Below are 18655 nucleotides of genomic sequence, written 5' to 3' on the forward strand. Positions count from 1 at the left end.
TATAGAAGATTCTGGCTGGATCTGTAGATGATGATGACCTTCCTCTCCTGCAGACTCAGCCAAGGAACTTCGAGACTGGGTCATCATGATGTCCCCAGAGACACCTGCAATCATGATGGAATGGCGATTATACATTGCATCATTCATATATTAAAGCATATATATATAAAATGTAGGGTTTGCTCCTTATCATAACTAATTACACCATTTAAGTAAAATGATTTACTCATTTTGCATGGTAAAATCATCTTTTAATTTTATAAAGATACTTCTTCCCTAAATCTCTCACCCGAGACCCAGAAGGCCAGAAAGATAAGGAGTTATGGCTGTGGCATTATCTTGCTGCTTCTCACTCTTCTGACGCACTCAGGCCCCATCTTCAGGAAACCCCTTTAATAGAGCCCTGAGCATCCTGCCTAGAGCTCCAGGAGCCTAGGCAAAGCATCAGAGCATGGCATCAAAAGTACATATGCAGTGAGCTGTGAAGACAAATAATGCACGATGAAAAGGAGACAAAAATATCATATGACTACTCCAGGAAATGTATGGTCTATGAGAGGCTTGGCAACCAAATTAAAACTGTGATTCCTCAATACCATTCAGCAAAAATTCCTAAATGTAAAATTTTCTTGCTATCAGCTGTACTTTTTCAAGCCAACTGAAGAAAGCCTAAAAACTAATTTATGTGCTCAGTCTCTCAGTCGTGTCCAACTCTTCGCAACCTCATGGACTGTAGCCCACCAGGCTCCTCTGTCCATGGAGTTTCCCAGGCAAGATTCTAAGATGCCCTATCATATTATGGACTCCATATTCCACACGGGTCTTCCACCTTCATCTTCCTATGTGACTGCTTCCTCATCACGCTTGGGTTCTAATATCTTAAATCCAAGACTCTCTTAGGATCTTGAAAAGATTTTGTGATAGGATGGTGCAATATGAAGTTTAAGGAACATAGTATTAATAGGTGCAAGGGTATAAATGGGCATTTGGTCTAGGGAAGACCTCAGCTTCTAAATAAGAAGACCTTGGGGAAAGACAGGAGAGAAAGCATGAGGAATAATACGTAGAATTCAGGGAACATCTAGCATAAATATGTGTAATCTGTTCAGTTGCTCAGTCATGTCCATTGCTTTGTGACCTCATGGACTGCAGTACACCAGGCTTTCCTGTCCATAGGTCAACTCCCGGACCTTGCTCAAACTCATGTCCATCGAGTCAGTGATGCCATCCAACCATCTCATCCTCTGTCATCCCCTTCTCCTCCTTTGTTCAATCTTTCCCAGCATCAGGGTCTTTTCAAATGAGTCAGTTCTTTACATCAGGTAGCCAAAGGAATGGCATTTCAGCTTTAGCATCAGTCTTTCTAATAAATATTCAGGACTGATTTCCTTTAGGATTGACTGGCTTGATCTCCTTGCAGTCCAAGGGACTCTCAAGAGTCTTCTCCAACACCACAGTTCAAAAGTATCAATTCTTCAGTGCTCAGCTTTCTTTATAGTCCAACTCTCACATCCATACATGACTACTGGAAAAACCATAGCTTTGACTAGGTGGACCTTTGTCAGCAAAGTAATATCTCTGCTTTTTAATATGCTGTCTAGATTGGTCATAGCTTTCTTCCAAGGAGCAAGTGTTTTTTAATTTCATGACTGCAGCCACGATCTGCAGTGATTTTGGAGCCCAAGAAAATAAAGTCTGTCACTGTTTCCATTGTTTCCCCATCTATTTCCCCATCTGTTTCCCCATCTAGATGCCATGATCTTCGTTTTTTGAATGTTGAGTTTTAAGCCAACTTTTTCACTCTCCTCTTTCACTTTCATCAAGAGGCTTTTTAGTTCCTCTTCACTTTCTGCCATAAGGGTGGTGTCATCTGCATATCTGAGGTTATTGATATTTCTCCTGGCAACCTTGATTCCAGCTTGTGCTTCATCCAGCCCAGCATTTCACATGATGTACTCTGCATAGAAGTAATATACTGTCTTGACATACTCCTTTCCCAGTATGGAACCAGTCTGTTGATCCATGTCTGGTTCTAACTGTTGCTTATTAACCTGCATACAAATTTCTCAGGAGGCAGGTAAAGGTGGTCTTGTATTCCCATCTCTTTAAGAATTTTCCACAGTTTGTTGTGATCCACACAGTCAAAGTAAGAGCACACAGAATTAGGAAGATGGCTGATATTTCTCAGATGTGCAGATAGAAAATTTCTTATCTTGGCTGGTCTTGATGGGGATAATGGGACAGACCATACATAAATGCTTAGCTGGGGATGAAAGGTTAGTGATGACAGATACCCAATGTCTAGTGCTTTGTTTACAAATCATGACTGTGTGCATTTTTATTGCTCTTCTACTTCATAGCATTTCTTGCTGGTACTGCTAATAATTTATCTTACTAAGAGCATCAGAGGATCAAAGAGAAGGCCCCACTGGCCTCCATCATGTACATAGGTTCTCATTTGAAGAAAGTTATAAAATTTTTGAAGTTTTCGGTGTGTGCCATACCTGAAAGACTCTGCCTTAGTTGGAGAGATAGCAAGAAAAGCAAGTTTTCAACTCCGAAGGGAGCAAAATCAAACATTCTAATCATAGCATGGTAGGCTGATTGTGTCCTATGGCCTGCATGAAGAAACATGTTCTCTGCAGGCTAATTTGTGTTGCTCTGGTCTAACGTGGGATGCTGGGAACTCATTGCTTCTGTGCGGTTACTGAGCTCAACCAGCCCTGCAGCCTCGACCAGCCCTGCCCTTCCCCTGCTGATTTGCATGTCCCCAGAGCTCAGCCCACTACCCCAGACACTTCCTTATAGTCTGATCACAGCCTGGGCAGGAGTCCGTCCCGGTTAGAATGCACAGTGAACATGAGGGCCCCTGGGCAGCTCCTTGGTCTCCTGCTGCTCTGGCTCCCAGGAAAGGAGGGACAACACTGGGGATTTGTGCAGCCCAGTGTGGTCAGTACTACCTGGCCCTTCAGGGAAGTCCTCTTATAACTTGGTTAATCCTGTGGATATATGTTTTTATGTTTCCAATCTCGGGTGCCAGGTGTGACATCCAGGTAACCCAGTCTCCATCCTCCTTGTCTGCATCTCTAGGAGACAGAGTCTCCATCACTTGCCAGGCCAGTCAGAGCATTGACACTAAATTAGCCTGGTATCAACAGAAACCAGGGAAAGCTCCTAAGCTCCTCATCTATGCAATACCCAGGTCGCCTTCCTGGTTCCCTTCCCAGTTCAGTGGCAGTGGATTTGGGGCAGATTTCACCCTCACCATCAGCAGTCTGAAGGCTGATGATATTGCAACTTACTACTGTCAGCAGGATCACGGTTTACCTACCACAGTGTCACACACACGAACATAGACCACCCAAGGAAGCAGATGGGTGAAGCTGGGCCGCCCCAGCTACTCCTCCTAGTTCCTCCATCTATTGAAAACAATGCACAAATACTCTCGGATGCACCCCCACTTTGAAAGTCACTGGAAGGTTTTGGCAGAAGGGGCAGGAGTCTCCTCAGTACACCCTAACCCTCTTTCTTCCTCCACAGCACCAGCAGCACAGACATGGCCAAGTCACTCCTGATTTAACATAAACAGAGATGATTTGCCCTGAGGAGCCTGATTTGGGCTTCCCATGTGGCTCAGCGGTAAAGAATCCTCCTGCCAATGAAGGAGATGTGGGTTTGATCCCTGGGTTGGGAAGATCCCCTGGAGGAGGAAATGGCTACCCACTCCAGTATTCTCGCCTGGAGAATCCCGTGGACTGAGGAGCCTGGCAGGCTACATGGGGTCACAGAAGAGTAAGACACGACTGAGCTGCTGAGCAGGCACACACGCACACACACAAGGGTTCATGCAGCAAAAAGAAGTCACTCTAGATAGTTCAAACAGAACTTTAAAGCAAAAAAATTAGGGTCTAAAGTACAATATTCACATGCTTGGGGATATGCTAATAAAGGAAGTGGATGCCAGAAATGGAAAATTCCCACATGGTTTCCCCAAAGCCAGAGCACCTCTGCTATTGGAGATACAGACTGCCTAACCGTGTGGTCCTCAGACTTGGGTAGGAAACCTAGGGGGAAGGATGTTGATGCTCCTACCTGCCTGGAGCACCTCACTAGGTGATCCTATGGTTCTCACCTCTGTCCATATATTATCCTGCAGAAAGGCTCAGTGGTGAGGAACCGACCTGCCAGTGCAGGAGCTGCAAGAGACGTGGGTTTGATCCGTGCGTTGGGAAGATCGCCTGGAGAAGGAAATGGCAACCCACTCCAGTATTCTTGCCCACAAAATTCCATGGGCAGAGGAGCCTGGTGAGCTACAGTCCATGGGGTCTCAAAGAGTCGGACACCACTGAGCATGCATGTGCATATATAACCCATGGATAATATTGAAGACTTCTCTTTGGGTTTCCAAATATTAGGGAAGTCCCCTCACTGGACAACCCTACATCTGGTCCCATCACTTCATGGCAAATAGATGGGGAAACAATGGAAACAGTGACAGACTTCATTTTCTTGGGCCCTAAAATCACTGCAGATGATGACTGAAGCCATGAAATTAAAAGATGCTCCTTGGAAGAAAAGCTATGACAGATCTAGACAGCATATTATAAAACAGAGACATTAATTTGCTGACAAAGGTCCGTCTAGCAAAGCTATGGTTTTTCCAGTAGTCATGTATGGATATGAGATTGGACCATATAGAAGGCTGAGCACTGAAGAATTGATACTTTTGAACTGTGATTTGGAGAAGACTCTTGAGAGTCCCAAGGAGATCAAACCAGTCAATCCTAAAGGAAATCAACCCTGAATATTCATTGGAAAGACTCATGCTGAAGCTGAAGCTCCAATACTTTGGCCACCTGATGTGAAGAACTAACTCATTTGAAAAGACCTTGACGCTGGGAAAGATTGAGGGCAGGAGGAGAAGGGGACGATAGAGGATGAGATGGTTGGATGGCATCACTGATCCAATGGACATGAGTTTGAACAAGCTCCAGAAGATGGTGAAGGACAGGGAAGCCTGGCATGCAGTGCACGGGGTCACAAAGAGTTGGACATGACTGAGCAACTGAACAGCAACATGGGAGTAAGAGCCAAGAACAAGCCTAGTTTAACCCCACTTAGAAACCAAAGGAGCCAATTTAAGAAAAATCAAGTTTAAGAAGAGGGATTAAACTCACACATTCAATCACAATATTTCCCCTTAAGAATCCATGCTCCCAATGCAGGGGACCTGGGTTCCATCCCTGGTCAAGAAACTAGATCCCACATGCCACAACTAAAGATCCCTCATGCTGCAACTAAAGATCTGGTAGGCTGCAATGAAGAAGATTTTGTGTGCCTTGACTAAGACCCAGAACAGTCAAATAAATAAGTAAATTTTAAATAAATAAATACAAAAAATTTTTTAAACCTTAATTGCAAAAATGATTTTTTAAAGAAATAAACCCAAAGCAAATTCCCTGGCAGTCCAGTGGTTAGGACTCCACATTCTCATTGCCAAGGGCCCCAGGGTCAATCCTTGATCAAGGAACTGAAATCCACAAGTTTTGTGGTATAATCAGAAAAAAGAAACAAAGAAACCCACAACAGAAAGAACAGGGCAGAGACAGCAGCAGCAAAATATTAGGTTGTGTGGTAAGCAGCTTAACTGACCCCTGGAGCTGAACAGAATTGCGGGTGGGGGGGCAGAATTGGAAAGTAGAGTGAGATTGAAATCCTTTTGAAATGGAATCAGGATGTACATATCAAGGGAAGGAGGCAATGCAGGTCAGTGGACAGAAAAGATCCAGAGCCCAGGTTCTTAGTCAAAATGAGCAAAACTGGGAAGAGGAGGAAGTGGGGAGTGGTCAGAGGGGTGGGAGGGGCCTCTCACTGAGTAGTCCTGAGTCAGCAGAAAGCAGGGTAGAGTGTTCATGAAGGATTTGAAGATTTTGACAACAAAGGCAAAAATGTGAGGAACTGTTAGGTAAGTAGAATAGGGAAAAGGAGTCCAAAATGGCGGTGGCTAAAAGACAAGGAAGGGAAAAGCCCGCGAAAATAGAACAAAGGAAGGTCAAAGGAAGGTCTGAGGACCAGAGTGAAGACTTCAGGTAGAACAAACAGCACTCTTGGCTAAGCCCAATTTGCATAGGGCAGGCCCAGGTGGAGGAAAAAACATATAAAAGGAGGAGCCAAAGCACTTTCTTGCTCTCTTTCTCTCCCACATGCGTGCGCTCTTTCTCTCTCCCTCGCTCACTCTCTCTCTCTGTCCCCGCACTCTCCTCCACACTCTTCTCTTTGAGTCTTTGGGTTGGCATGCCCTCACGCTTTGAGGATGGATTCTCCTGCTATCTTCTAAATAAAATAGAGCTGTAACACTGATTTGCCTAAGAGCTATAACACGGTTTGTCCAAGACCTGAGAGCTGTGACGCACTGAGGGCTTTAATGTCTGTCGCTCCAAATCTTTGTTGTGACGAGACAAAGAACCAAGGAACATACACTCGCGTGACAGAACCAAGCCTGAATTCAGGGACTCCATGGCTGCACGCAGAGCTGGCTCAATCACAGTAGTTGTCTGCAATGGGTTTCTGTGCAGCAGGGTGAGGGGGACACAGGGTTACATGCCAAGTAGACAGACAAGGGGCTAGGGAACTCCAGGGTAGAGCTTGAAAGATTCATCACTAGTGTAAAACCAACTGGAAACCACAACATTCAATATATAAATCTCATTGTCAGAGCTTCTCCAAGGGTTCATAAGCCCTGGTATGTTGCTACTGTTTTATCTTTCACTCTAGAAAGTGAAAAAAAAAAAAAAACACCTGCAGCCTTTATGTCTTCGTGGAAACAAGATATGTGTGTTTGTGTGCATGTTCAGGCACTCAGTGGTGTCTGACTCTTTGCAACTATATGGGCTGTAGCCTGCCAGTCTCCTCGTCCATTGAATTTCCCAAGCAAGAATACTGGAGTGGGTTGTCATTTCCTCTTTCAAGGGATCTTCCTGCCCCAGAGACTGAACCTGAGTCTCTTGCATCTCCTGCACCAACAGTCGGATCTTTTACCGCTAGCGCCACCTGGAAAGCCCCAGAAACAAGATGAGCGTCTACATTTTCCAGAGCGGGACCAGACTTTCGGGTCAGGAGTACAGCTTATGTGCTTGTACATGGTTGGGCAAAGGACTGCTTCTCTCAGCATGTCTTTCTTCAGAAATGGATGGAAATAGACACAGCCCCAAAGCAGCAAAGAAGCAGCGATCTCCAGGTCTCAAGTGACCTCTGTCTTCCTCCTTCTGGCCAAATGCAGGCCATCCTTGCCCCTTGGGGATTCAAGTCAGATGTCTATTTGTGGCACTCTAGCCTGGAGAACAGCAATTGATCAGGTTCTGATCACCACTGAATGTGGCTCAAGAATTTCCTCCTCATTTTTTGAATTATCAGCTTAAGTCAAGTACAAAGGACAGACAGTATGATCTTAAGGAGGAAGGAATCAAGCTGAAGCCAAAAGAACCACACCTACTTTGGACTTTACTGTGAATGATGCTGCTGCTCTGGCTGCTGCTGCTAAGTTGCATCAGTCGTGTCCGACTCTGTGCGACCCCATGGACGGCAGCCCACCAGGCTCCCCCGTCCCTGGGATTCTCCAAGCAAGAACACTGGAGTGGGTTGCCATTTCCTTCTCCAATGCATGAAAGTGAAAAGGGAAAGTGAAGTTGGTCAGTCATGTCCGACTCTAGCGACCCCATGGACTACAGCCTACCAGGCTCCTCCGTCCATGGGATTTTCCAGGCAAAAGTACTGGAGTGGGGTGCCATTGCCTTCTCCGATTGTGAATGATGAGCTGGAAAAAATTTTGAACCACAGACTTCTGGATGGATTATCAGATGCAAACATTCAGGAGCCAGGTAGGGAATCCCTCAGTCCTCAAACTCTGCAAAATTGTGTCACTGTGTCTCTGACATGTTGGGTGGTTTTCTGTATGGTACTGATGGGAGACAGACCTTTCAAATAGGCTGGTTACTTGTGTCAAACTAAAAAAAAAAAAAAAAAAAGGTGTTTCTTGAAATGCTAGACCTGAGAACACTGATTAGAAAGCTTCTCAACAGTTTTCAGGATGACTTATCTACATGTATTTTGTCTTTCTCTCTTTCATGTTTTCTTTCTCTCCCTAGGACAGAGGAGCCTGGTGGGCTACAGTCTATGGGGCTGCAAAGAGTCAAACACGACTGAGCAGCTGAGCACACACACACACCATGAGCAGTTGAGAATTTATTCTAAGAATCTGACTTTGTTGGCAGCCACATGGAAAGCAGCTTTAGTGATGAGTTTTTTGGAATGCTCCCCTAAATTTTCTGTTTCCATCACTCATGCATAAATCTAAGAACCCCTCAGACCAGTTTATTGACTCTATTTTTCCTTAGTAAATCAATCTTATCAAGGCCCATCCTGGACACTCTGTAGAATGGTAGGTCTTCACAAATGCTTCTAAGACATCCTTTGCCTTCAAATAATAAACCACATACACATTAAGGTTCTCAGCCACTTTTCAGTGATCCATGTGATGTTACAGCAAACATCACAACCATTCCTATTGATCCTACTGTGTGTAGTCAAAAAAACTAGCTTTTGCACAACAGTTCTTATAATAAGAATCTTTTATTAGCAGCAAATTCTGCTTTTAATAGTCATTTACTTACATGCTTCACTTTCAATCTCCTATTTACTCACTTAGGAATATACATTTTTCAGCCCCCACATCACACCCATATGTCCTACATTGGTAAAACAATATCTCCTATACAGAACAGGAAAACTCCTACCTTTTTTGCACTCTTAATTTAAATATTATTAAAACAGTATTTGAATGACAAAGAAAAATTAAACATGTATATATCATTTAAAAATTATATTTACAATTGCTCATGACTATGGAGAATTCTACTTGATGATATCAAGCTATCAAAATTGGTACAGCCTTAGTGTTTCTATGGGAATATATTCCCATAATTTTTAAAAACCAAATAATCTACAATAGTACAGTAGAAAGAGAAGACATTGCTCCCCTTTCTTCCACAACAACACACCACTGTAATCAATTTTAGGAGACAATTACTGAGCACAGTTGATTGTATTTCCTTCTGCAATTAGCCTCTATTCATATCCATACATATTCAATTAAAATGGGATCATAGTATCATACAATATATACCATTCAGCCTATATCTTCTGTATCACCTTCTACGTGACTATGCAGAAACCTACTTTATCCCCTTAGTGGCTGTTTTGTGCTCCATTGCAAAGCTCTGTCATAATTAGTTTATGATGAAGATGTCAGTTCTTTTCTCTTCTTTTACCTTTTTTTCTGATTGGAGGATAACTGCTTTACAACATTGTGTTAGTTACTATACGCTATAAGTGAATCAGCTACAAGTATACATATATTCACTCCCTCTTGGGCCTCCCTTTCCCCCCACCATCCCACACCTCTAGGTCATCCTTAAGCACTGAACTGAGCTCCCGGTGCTATACAGCAGTCTCCCACTAGCTCTTAATATTTATTTTACACACAATATACGTCAGTGCTCCTCTCTCAATTCATCCCATCCTCTCCTTCCCCTGCTGCATCCACAAGTTCATTCTCTATGTCTACATCTCTATTCCTCCTTGCAAATAGGTTTATCAGTACCGTTTTTCTACATTTCATATATATGCACTAATATATGGTATTTTTCTCTTTCTGACTTACTTCACTCTGTATTACATACTCTAGGTTCATCCACATCACTCCAAATAACCCAATTTCGTTCCTTTTTATGGATGAGTAATATTCCACTGTATATGCCTAACACAACTTCTCTTTTTTTACTTTTTAAACCACATTTCATGTGTAGTCTTGTATATAGTATTGAACCTACTTCAGAATTACTATTACAATTTCTTTTGTAAAACTTACTATTACCATAGTCAGTATTAATCCTTGGTCCTTTATAATTTATCGGCTCTGATCTAGTCTTGATTTTTCAACTATTTATGGTTTGTTTTTGTCTCTTGTTTTGTTGTTTTCATTCATTCTGCAAATGTTTGTTGAGCATTTACCAAGTGAAGATACTAGACTGGACCTTCCAAATATAAGGCAATGAAACATCAAACAGCTTACAATCCAGTAGGGCAGAAAGAATCTAACTGCAGATAAGAGCAACTAGGTGTTACAGGCTCAGTGACCTGCCTCTGTACTCTACAACATTGAGTTGTTTGCTGGGAGATAATCCAACAGAAAGTCTCTCTTAAATTGAGTCTTGAAAGACAATTAGTTGTTCACAAGTAAGGCAGGTGAACAAAAGTGTTTCCAAGAAGAGGGGGAGCTTTGTAGAAGCTGGAGGTCTCAGGAGAACAGTAAGGACTTTAGTATGCTGAAGTGGGAATGGAAAGTTAAAAGGGAAACAGGACCAGAATAAGTAGAGATGGGCTCACAGCAAAATGAGGTCTTCGGGGCCCTTGATGGGGTTACTATGGAAACATCAAGGCATGCCACAATTCTCTAGCAGCTCCAAAGACAGCATACACCTGGTTCAGCTCATTGTGGCATGGTGGGTACCCCTCCAGCTCTACCTGTCCTGTGACAACAGACAACTAACCAAGAAAAGTCTACTTTTCTACTCTTTTGATCTTTGTTTTTGTTTCATGGGCCATCTACAGCTTCACTCCAAAATATATTTCAAAATAAGACATGGGCCTTGGTTTGATATATTAATACATTTAGTCTTTTTTTAAAACAACATGGTGGCAAAAGAGAGTTTCAAATAGAAAAAAAACATTATTTCAGTATTATTAACTGAGAAAAGCTAAGAAGTTTCATAATAACATTGAATGAGGTTTGTCATGTGCAAGCCCCGCCCCTCCCCTCACCCCAGGAGAAGGTATAAAGAAGTACAGTTTTTAAAATGATATTATTTACAAAACAGAAATAGACATAGAAAACAAATTTATGGTTACCACAGGGGAAAGACGGGGGAGAGATAAATTAGGAGTTTGGGATTAACAGATACATGATATTAAAGAGACAAACAACAAGGCCCTACTGTATATAGCACAGGGAAATACATTCAGTCAGTTCAGTTCAGTTTAGTCTCTCAGTCGTGTCCAGCTCTTTGCGACCCCATGGACTGCAGCACACCAGGCCTCCCTGTCCATCACCAACTCCCAGAGTTTTCTCAAACTCATGTCCATTGAGTCGGTGATGCCATCCAACCATCTCATCCTCTGTCGTCCCCTTCTCCTCCTGCCCTCAATCTTTCCCAGCATCAGGGTCTTTTCCAATGAGTCAGCTCTTTGCATCAGATGGACAAAGTATTGGAGTTTCAGCTTCAACATCAGTCCTTCCAATGAACATTCAGGATTGATCTCTTTTAGGATGGACTGGTTTGATCTCCTTGCAGTCAAAGGGATTCTCAAGAGTCTTCTCCAACACCACAGTTCAAAAGCATTGGTTCTTCAGCACTCAGTTTTCTTTATACTCCAACTCTCACATCCATACATGACTACTGGAATACCTTATAATAATGTATAATGGAAAAGAATGTTAAAAAGAATATATATGTGTGTGTATATAGCTGAATCACTTTGATGTCTCTAACACAACACTGTAAATCAACTAAGCTTCAACTGTCTAAAAGTACAGGGTTTTATAAAATGAGTTTATCTTTCTTTCTAATTTATATTCAACCTGCTTTCCAGTAAATAAGTAGCAGTCCAGAGGTGGGAGATTGCTAACGTATGGGACCATTTATTTAGGCCATCGACATAAATAAATCATCTAAGGATTTTAGAATTCACCTAAGAATGACAAACATTCTCTATCAGAAAAGCCCCAGGGCCTCCACACCTGCTTGAGATGGGAGTTAAGCTTCAGCGGCTTGACCCGAGGCTCTGTTCCCCTTTAGTGAGAAGGGTTTTTATACAGCGAGATAACTAACGTACAGCTATCATTGTGATGGACGTTAGGTCAAGGAACCAAGCTGGAAGTCAAACGTGAGTAAAATCCAAACTTTCCTTTCTCAGTTGTCTGTGTCTTATGATCCCTGTGTCTCTGAAATGATCCATACATTCATTGACTCTATGAAACCAGACTCTGCCATTCTCCAGGGCAAAGCTATAATCCATCCGTAATCAAACAGGAGAACTGATTGCACATTTTCTATGAAGAACCAGTCTCTGGGTGAGAATAACTTGTCTGAGTGATAGTTTCAGAAATGTATTGGGGAGCAAAGGGTCTGTTCTGAAACAGCTTTGCTCAGTGGTCAGGAAGGGAAAGGGTTTTTGTATAGGAACAAGGTTAAGAGGAACTGTTGTGTAAATACTTTCGGCCAAGGAACCAAGGTAGAGATCAAAAGTAAGTATTGTTTTCAGCTAATCCTTTGCTGTTTCTGTCTAATTGGTTTACTTTTTGTTCCTTTTTGCCTGTTTTCATTAATTCAGTGTCAGGGCTAAAACAAATTTCATTCCCAGGTTAGGTACAGAGGAGGGGAAGGGAAATTCTTCCATAGGAGGCTAGCTGATGGTAAATTTAAGATTAATTTTTAACGTAATTGGGGAAGGGGGCTTGATGCCCCTTCAGGGTAGGTATTTGTACAAGCAGAAATTAGGGGGAATCACTGTGGTTCACTTTCGGGCCAAGGACCAGAGTGGAGATCAAATGTGAGTAAACTTTTGTTCAATTGTTTGTACTGGAGACTTCTGTCCTGTTGTATCAGTTGTGCGGGTTTGTGATATTTTGGTTACATGAGCCATGCCTGGTGTCCCCAAAAGTAAAAGACAGAAAATCAGAAGATAGTCAATTTTTAAGCTGAACAAACAGCCACATCGTTGAATTTGTAAGGAGAGCAGGGTTTGTGAAGAGAAAGGCAGAGAAATGACTGGATTTTTCTGTGGACTGGGCTCTTTCCTGTGATTGGCTTCAGAAGGAGGTTTTTGTTAAGGGGGATATGTCAGGGACTTCGCTGTGAATTACGTTCGGCGGCGGGACCAAGGTGGAAATCAATCGTAAGTGCACTTTTCAAGTCCTTTTTCTTATAGAGCTGTGAAATTTGGGGGGTTTAATGCTTGGGATATGAGTTGAGGTCAGTTTTGAAGAGAATGGGGTTCTTCTGAAAAATCAGATGAGTCGGGGGCTGGAAATCAGTTTGTCTCAAGAAAGAGCAAAAAGCTAGTTAGTTAATGTGGCACCTAAATGACCAGATTTTCTCTGTATCTGACCATTGAAAGAGATTAGCAGCAAAAAGTGTTTTTTGTTGAGAGGAAAGTAAGTTAAATCTGTGGATCATCTTTGGCCAAGGGACACGTCTGGAGATTAGACGTAAATAATTTTTCTCTATTACCTTCTGAAATGTGGGTCTAAATGCCAGTATGGACTTTTAGAGGCTTAAGTATGAGTTTTGTAGAGATGGGTAAATGAGACTATTTCAGAGTTATTGTCAGTTTGAAAAGTTAAACTCAGCTCCAAAACTGGATTTGTAGACAAAAAAGATTAATTTAATCTAAACCAAATGACTCAAAGGGGGAAAAAATAAGTGTCGATGAAAAAGGACACTTTTCCAAAGATAAAGATGTTTAGCTTTTAAAAATCATAACAGAGACTTAAATTTTTTACATCTTAAGATTTGTAGAATGTCCCTGGGATAGGATATTAAAATTTTTTCAAATATCTCCATAACAAGGAATCTTTGCAGCTCTAAAGAGCCAAAGTGAATTAATTTTCATTGAGATTTGCCAAATATTGTACTGATTTTTGCTAGATGTACAAAACAGAAAAGTAGAGAAGTGTGTCTGATAAATTATTTTATACCAATAAAAATTAATGGAATGCACTAAAAAATCAGTAAGACATTAGAAAAATATACTTGTCTATGTTAAAGTTTCTGCTTGATTGAGAATCAGCAGCTGTGTTATTTTTAGAGTCTAAAATGAATGAAAAACTGTCAATATTCAGAAATGCTATAGGGGTTCTATACCTTGACAGATGACTCTAAAAAAAAAGCCAAATTTCTGTATTAGACTGTACTGGAAATGTATAAATACATCTCCTCTTATAAATGAAGGCAAGAGGGTTGCTCCCAAAAGCTCAGCTTTGAAGAAATTTAAGCGAAGGAAAATAAAATAACTGCACTTTTTAGATGCCCACAGACGTTAAAAAGATAGGAAATATTTTAATGAGTATGATTTTTCTTATTACTTGGCGGTGTCTTTGTACCGCTGTGGGGGCTGTGGCCGCTAACGTGGTCTGCAGACCTCGCGGCTGTCTTTAGACTTCGGGGCGTCTTCTTTCATGACTGAAGGACGTTGGCGGCCAGGCCCCTGGGCTCTAGTGGCCACGCACCTGGCCGCTAAAGGCCTCAAAAGGCATGGCCAACCCGGTGATCGCCCATTCAGCTGTGTTATGGCCCGCTTTCCTGACACAGTGATACGAATCATGTCGCTAACAGTAGAGAACAGAAATGTGATGGACGTGAGCTAACATGGGGAAAATAGGGAGAAGCCTGATTTTTAACAGCAATTACAAAAATAAAACTTATATTATTGTATCTGCTTAATAAAAATTACCAGTAGGGGACTATAAAGAACTTAGTTTTTTTTTCAGTGATCTATAATTATTTCAATATCCTCTCATCAAATATATTTAGTAATAAATGTTCAATCAAAATGAAATATATATAAAAGTTAACATTATATATTTATATATATATATAATTTTCTCTTTATACATATAACTCTTAGGGCAAAATTCAGACCAGCAAAAATCTAACTGAAGACTAGCAATCTGGCCATTCAGGTTTTGATCAGTTAACTTACTGAGTTAAAAGTTCAAACTAAATATTATAGTTATATTGCTGAAAAAAAATTAGATAAATTTGTGGTGTTTTTAATTTTCAGAAATGTAATGGCTTCAGTAAGATTATATTTCAGGCATACAAAATATCTAAATGTATATAAATGCCATTGATAAAAACTCAATGGCATTTTTTTATAAATGGCATTTTTTAATAAATTTTTTATAAAAAACAGGAAAGTATTTTCCAACCCCCTCATTCCATGATAGAAAATTTTCAATCTGGGTGTTTTACCCTTTAAAATCATTTTAAAATTTGTTATTGTCATTGTTGTTTACTCTGGCTAATTTCAAAAGTGATACTTGAAAAAAATTATTTTTGGTTTGTGGACAACCTGACAGGACTATTTTAGGGACATTTTAAAACTCTTTTCAAACTGTTTAAACTATGTAAGTATTTTAAACTGTTCTAAAATAATTTGGGGCCTTTTAAAAATCTTTCAATTAATTTTAAACTCTATTAAAAAGTTAATATGAGGTCTTACAAGAATTTCCATGTCAAATATGATAACTGTTTAATATTTTAATGCAGGATAGAATGTTTAAAGCCATCAAGGATTGACCCAAATAGGAGTATCTTCATAGGATATTTCATCTCCTTTTTTTCTAGAATTCAACTTATTTTACTGCATAGGCTATTTTATAAAATTCTCTGAAAAAAAAATAATACGAAGAGTAAAAGAAAGGAAAATATCAAAACATTAAAAATTCAGTATCTGATATTGAACTGCTTGGTTAACATGGAGGTTTATAGCTTTATAAAATCTGTTCACTGATCTGTGACTTCTCCCAGCAAAGAATTCTTTGTTATTTAATTCACACTCCCCCATTCAAGAACTCAAAGGCCCACCAAGGGGATTTCTAGCAGGCCATCTGACAGCTGCTCAGAAGTGCATCTCATCAGCTTCTCCTGGGCAGGTGGCTGAAATTACAGTTGACCCTACGAGTCTGCCTGAGACTTGCCCCATATGGTGACAGTCATAAGGCCAGGGCTGGGGGTGTCCCTTTGAGGCCTTTTGCAAGGAGTGGGAGAGTTGCTGGCTTGATCACAGATGGTGAAGGGGTTGACACCCACACACACATGCTCGGACCCAGACTCAGAGTTTAGGGCTCACCCATGAAGGGTGGGTCTGACCCCAACACACCCAAAGGAAGCCCAGGAAGTAGAAGACAGCCTGACATCACTGCACAGGACTAGGAGAGGCAAGGGGGAAGTGATCTTGTTAGATCTGTCCTCACTTCTAAACTCCAAGAGGGTCTGATGAAGTGGTTTTGTTTCTTGGCCTCTTGCGCTGGGTTCCCTTGTAGGAGGCAGGGAACACAGATGAAGGAAAGAAAGATAAGGTCAGAAAACTTAAAACTCTTTTCAAACTGCTCAAACTATTTAAGTATTTTAAACAGTTCTAAAATTATTTAGGGCTTTAAAAAAATCTTTTAATGAATTTTTAAATTCCATTAAAAAGTTGATAGGGCTTCCCTGATAGCTCAGCCAGTAAAGAATCTGCCTGCAATGTGGGAGACCTGGGTTTGATCCCTAGGTTGGGACAATCCCCTGGAAGATATAAGGACTTACAAGAATTTTTGTATCAAATATGCTAATTATTTAATACTTTAATGCAGGAGAGAATGTTTAAAGCTATCAAGGATTGACCCAAAGAGGAGTATCTTCATGGGATATTTCACTTCATTTTTTTCTAAAATTCATATTATTTTGCAGCCTTAGAATGGCTGCAAAGAGTACAAAAAATTCAGAGCTTTCTTAAGGAGTAGGGGGCTACAGAAAAACTCAAAATCATGGCAATTGTGAGTTTGCTTCTTGACTTCCCTGGGTGGCCCCTGGATACTACAAAAAGAGCATGTGGCTCTCTGCACATCTTTCTATTGCATTTCCAAGGTCACTCCAGACAGTGCACCCCAGTAGAGAACTTCACTGTTACTTAAACACCCTTCTCTGTTCTTCCTTCCTCAGGGTCTGATGCTGAGCCATCCGTCTTCCTCTTCAAACCATCTGATGAGCAGCTGAAGACCGGAACTGTCTCTGTCGTGTGCTTGGTGAATGATTTCTACCCCAAAGATATCAATGTCAAGTGGAAAGTGGATGGGGTTACTCAGAGCAGCAGCAACTTCCAAAACAGTTTCACAGACCAGGACAGCAAGAAAAGCACCTACAGCCTCAGCAGCATCCTGACACTGCCCAGCTCAGAGTACCAAAGCCATGACGCCTATACGTGTGAGGTCAGCCACAAGAGCCTGACTACCACCCTCGTCAAGAGCTTCAGTAAGAACGAGTGTTAGAGCAAGAGGTCTACAGGCTCCCCAGTCACCTGTGCTGATTCGGTCCCAGCCCCTCACCCCTCCTCAGGCCCTTTGTCCACAGATCAACCCCTATTGCAATCCTCTGACCCATCTCCCCACCTCATCCCCCTCCCCCTCTTTGGCTTTAATCGTGCTAATGTTGGGGGGACAATGAATAAATAAAGTAAATCTTTGCACCTGTGATTTCTCTCTCCTTTCTGATTTAAGGGTTTTTGTTTTGTTTTTTAAATTTTTGGGGGGATGGGGGGCTGCTGCACTGGGTCTACCCACTCCAGTGTACTTGCCTGGAGAATCCCATGGACAGTGGAGGCTGGCAAGCAATAGTCCATAGGGACACAAAGAGCTGGACTCAACTGAAGGGACTTAGCACACACGCACACACTGGGTCTTCATTGCTGCACGGAGTTTCTCTAGTTGCAAAGAGCAGGGACTGCTCTCTAGTTGCGGTGAACCGGCTTCCCACTGAGGTGATTTCTCTTGTTGCAGAGCATGGGTTCTAGAGCATGTGAGCTTCAGTAGTTGCAGCACAGGGGCTCAGTAGTTGCCCAGCCACAGCATGTGGAATCTTCCCAGACCAAGGATGAAACCCAAGTCCCCTGCTTTGGCAGGAAGATTCTCAACCACTGGAGCACCAGGGAAGTTCCTTGGTCAAAGGTTTTTAAACACTGTTTTTCTAATGACCCCAGTTTATCTTCTAAGGAATTAAATATTGAGTTGATAAAAACCATACCATCATTTATAAAAATCATCAGCCTCCATTCTAGCCTACCCTACCTTACTCTTTCATGAAACCCACAAGCCATCTATATTCATAGCCCTCTCCTGGGCCATGGTATGAGAGGCTTGCTTCTTTTTTTTTATTATTGAAATATAGTTGATTTACAATGTTGTGTTAGTTTCAGATGTACAGCAAAGTGACTTAGTTGTCTATATACATATATGCACTCTTTTTTAGATTTTGTTCCCATACAGGTCATCACAGGGTATAGAGTACAGTTTCCTGGGCTATACAATAAGTTTTCCTTAGTTATATATGTCATCGGGATTGAGACTCTTGCCTCTTTGATTTCCCCTTCTCAGCAGGCTTCAGAGCCCTTTGCAGGGTGATGGTTCTTATGATAACATAGTCTTTGATCCAGTTGAATCTAATTTACCAACAGAAAATCTTTCAAAAGAATGGAATGGCTAGAAACAGATTCATTCATTGTGGCTATACAATGATAATAATGTAGGTGAAGAAGCAATAGGGAGATATTTAAGTCCATTATGGCACTTTGACTTAAGGGAATACGATGCCTTCATTACATTTTAAATGCAATAGATGTTGAGGCCTCCTATCTGCCAAAGACCACATTAAATGTTTCCACAACCTAATTTAATTCTTACTACACTACACAGTTAAAATGAAAGAACATGAAAGTTGCCCAGTCATGTCCAATTCTTTGTGACCCCATTGCAGTCCATGGAATTCTCCAGGCCAGAATA

At 41.4% G+C, this 18655-nt stretch overlaps 1 gene segment (V, D, J or C); it reads left to right on the top strand.

Annotated features, from left to right (window-relative positions):
- The window catches only part of LOC100294952 (T-cell receptor beta chain T17T-22-like), a 39431-nt gene extending 22078 nt beyond the window's left edge, over window positions 1–17353 (top strand). The window contains 2 exon segments of the V gene segment in view: window positions 12326–12361; window positions 16824–17353. Of these exon segments, the coding sequence occupies window positions 12326–12361; window positions 16824–17149 (362 nt within the window).
- The last annotated feature ends 1302 nt before the right edge of the window (window positions 17354–18655 follow it).

The sequence above is a fragment of the Bos taurus genome, chromosome 11 (genome assembly GCF_002263795.3).
Source record: "Bos taurus isolate L1 Dominette 01449 registration number 42190680 breed Hereford chromosome 11, ARS-UCD2.0, whole genome shotgun sequence".
NCBI classification, from domain to species: Eukaryota; Metazoa; Chordata; class Mammalia; order Artiodactyla; family Bovidae; genus Bos; species Bos taurus.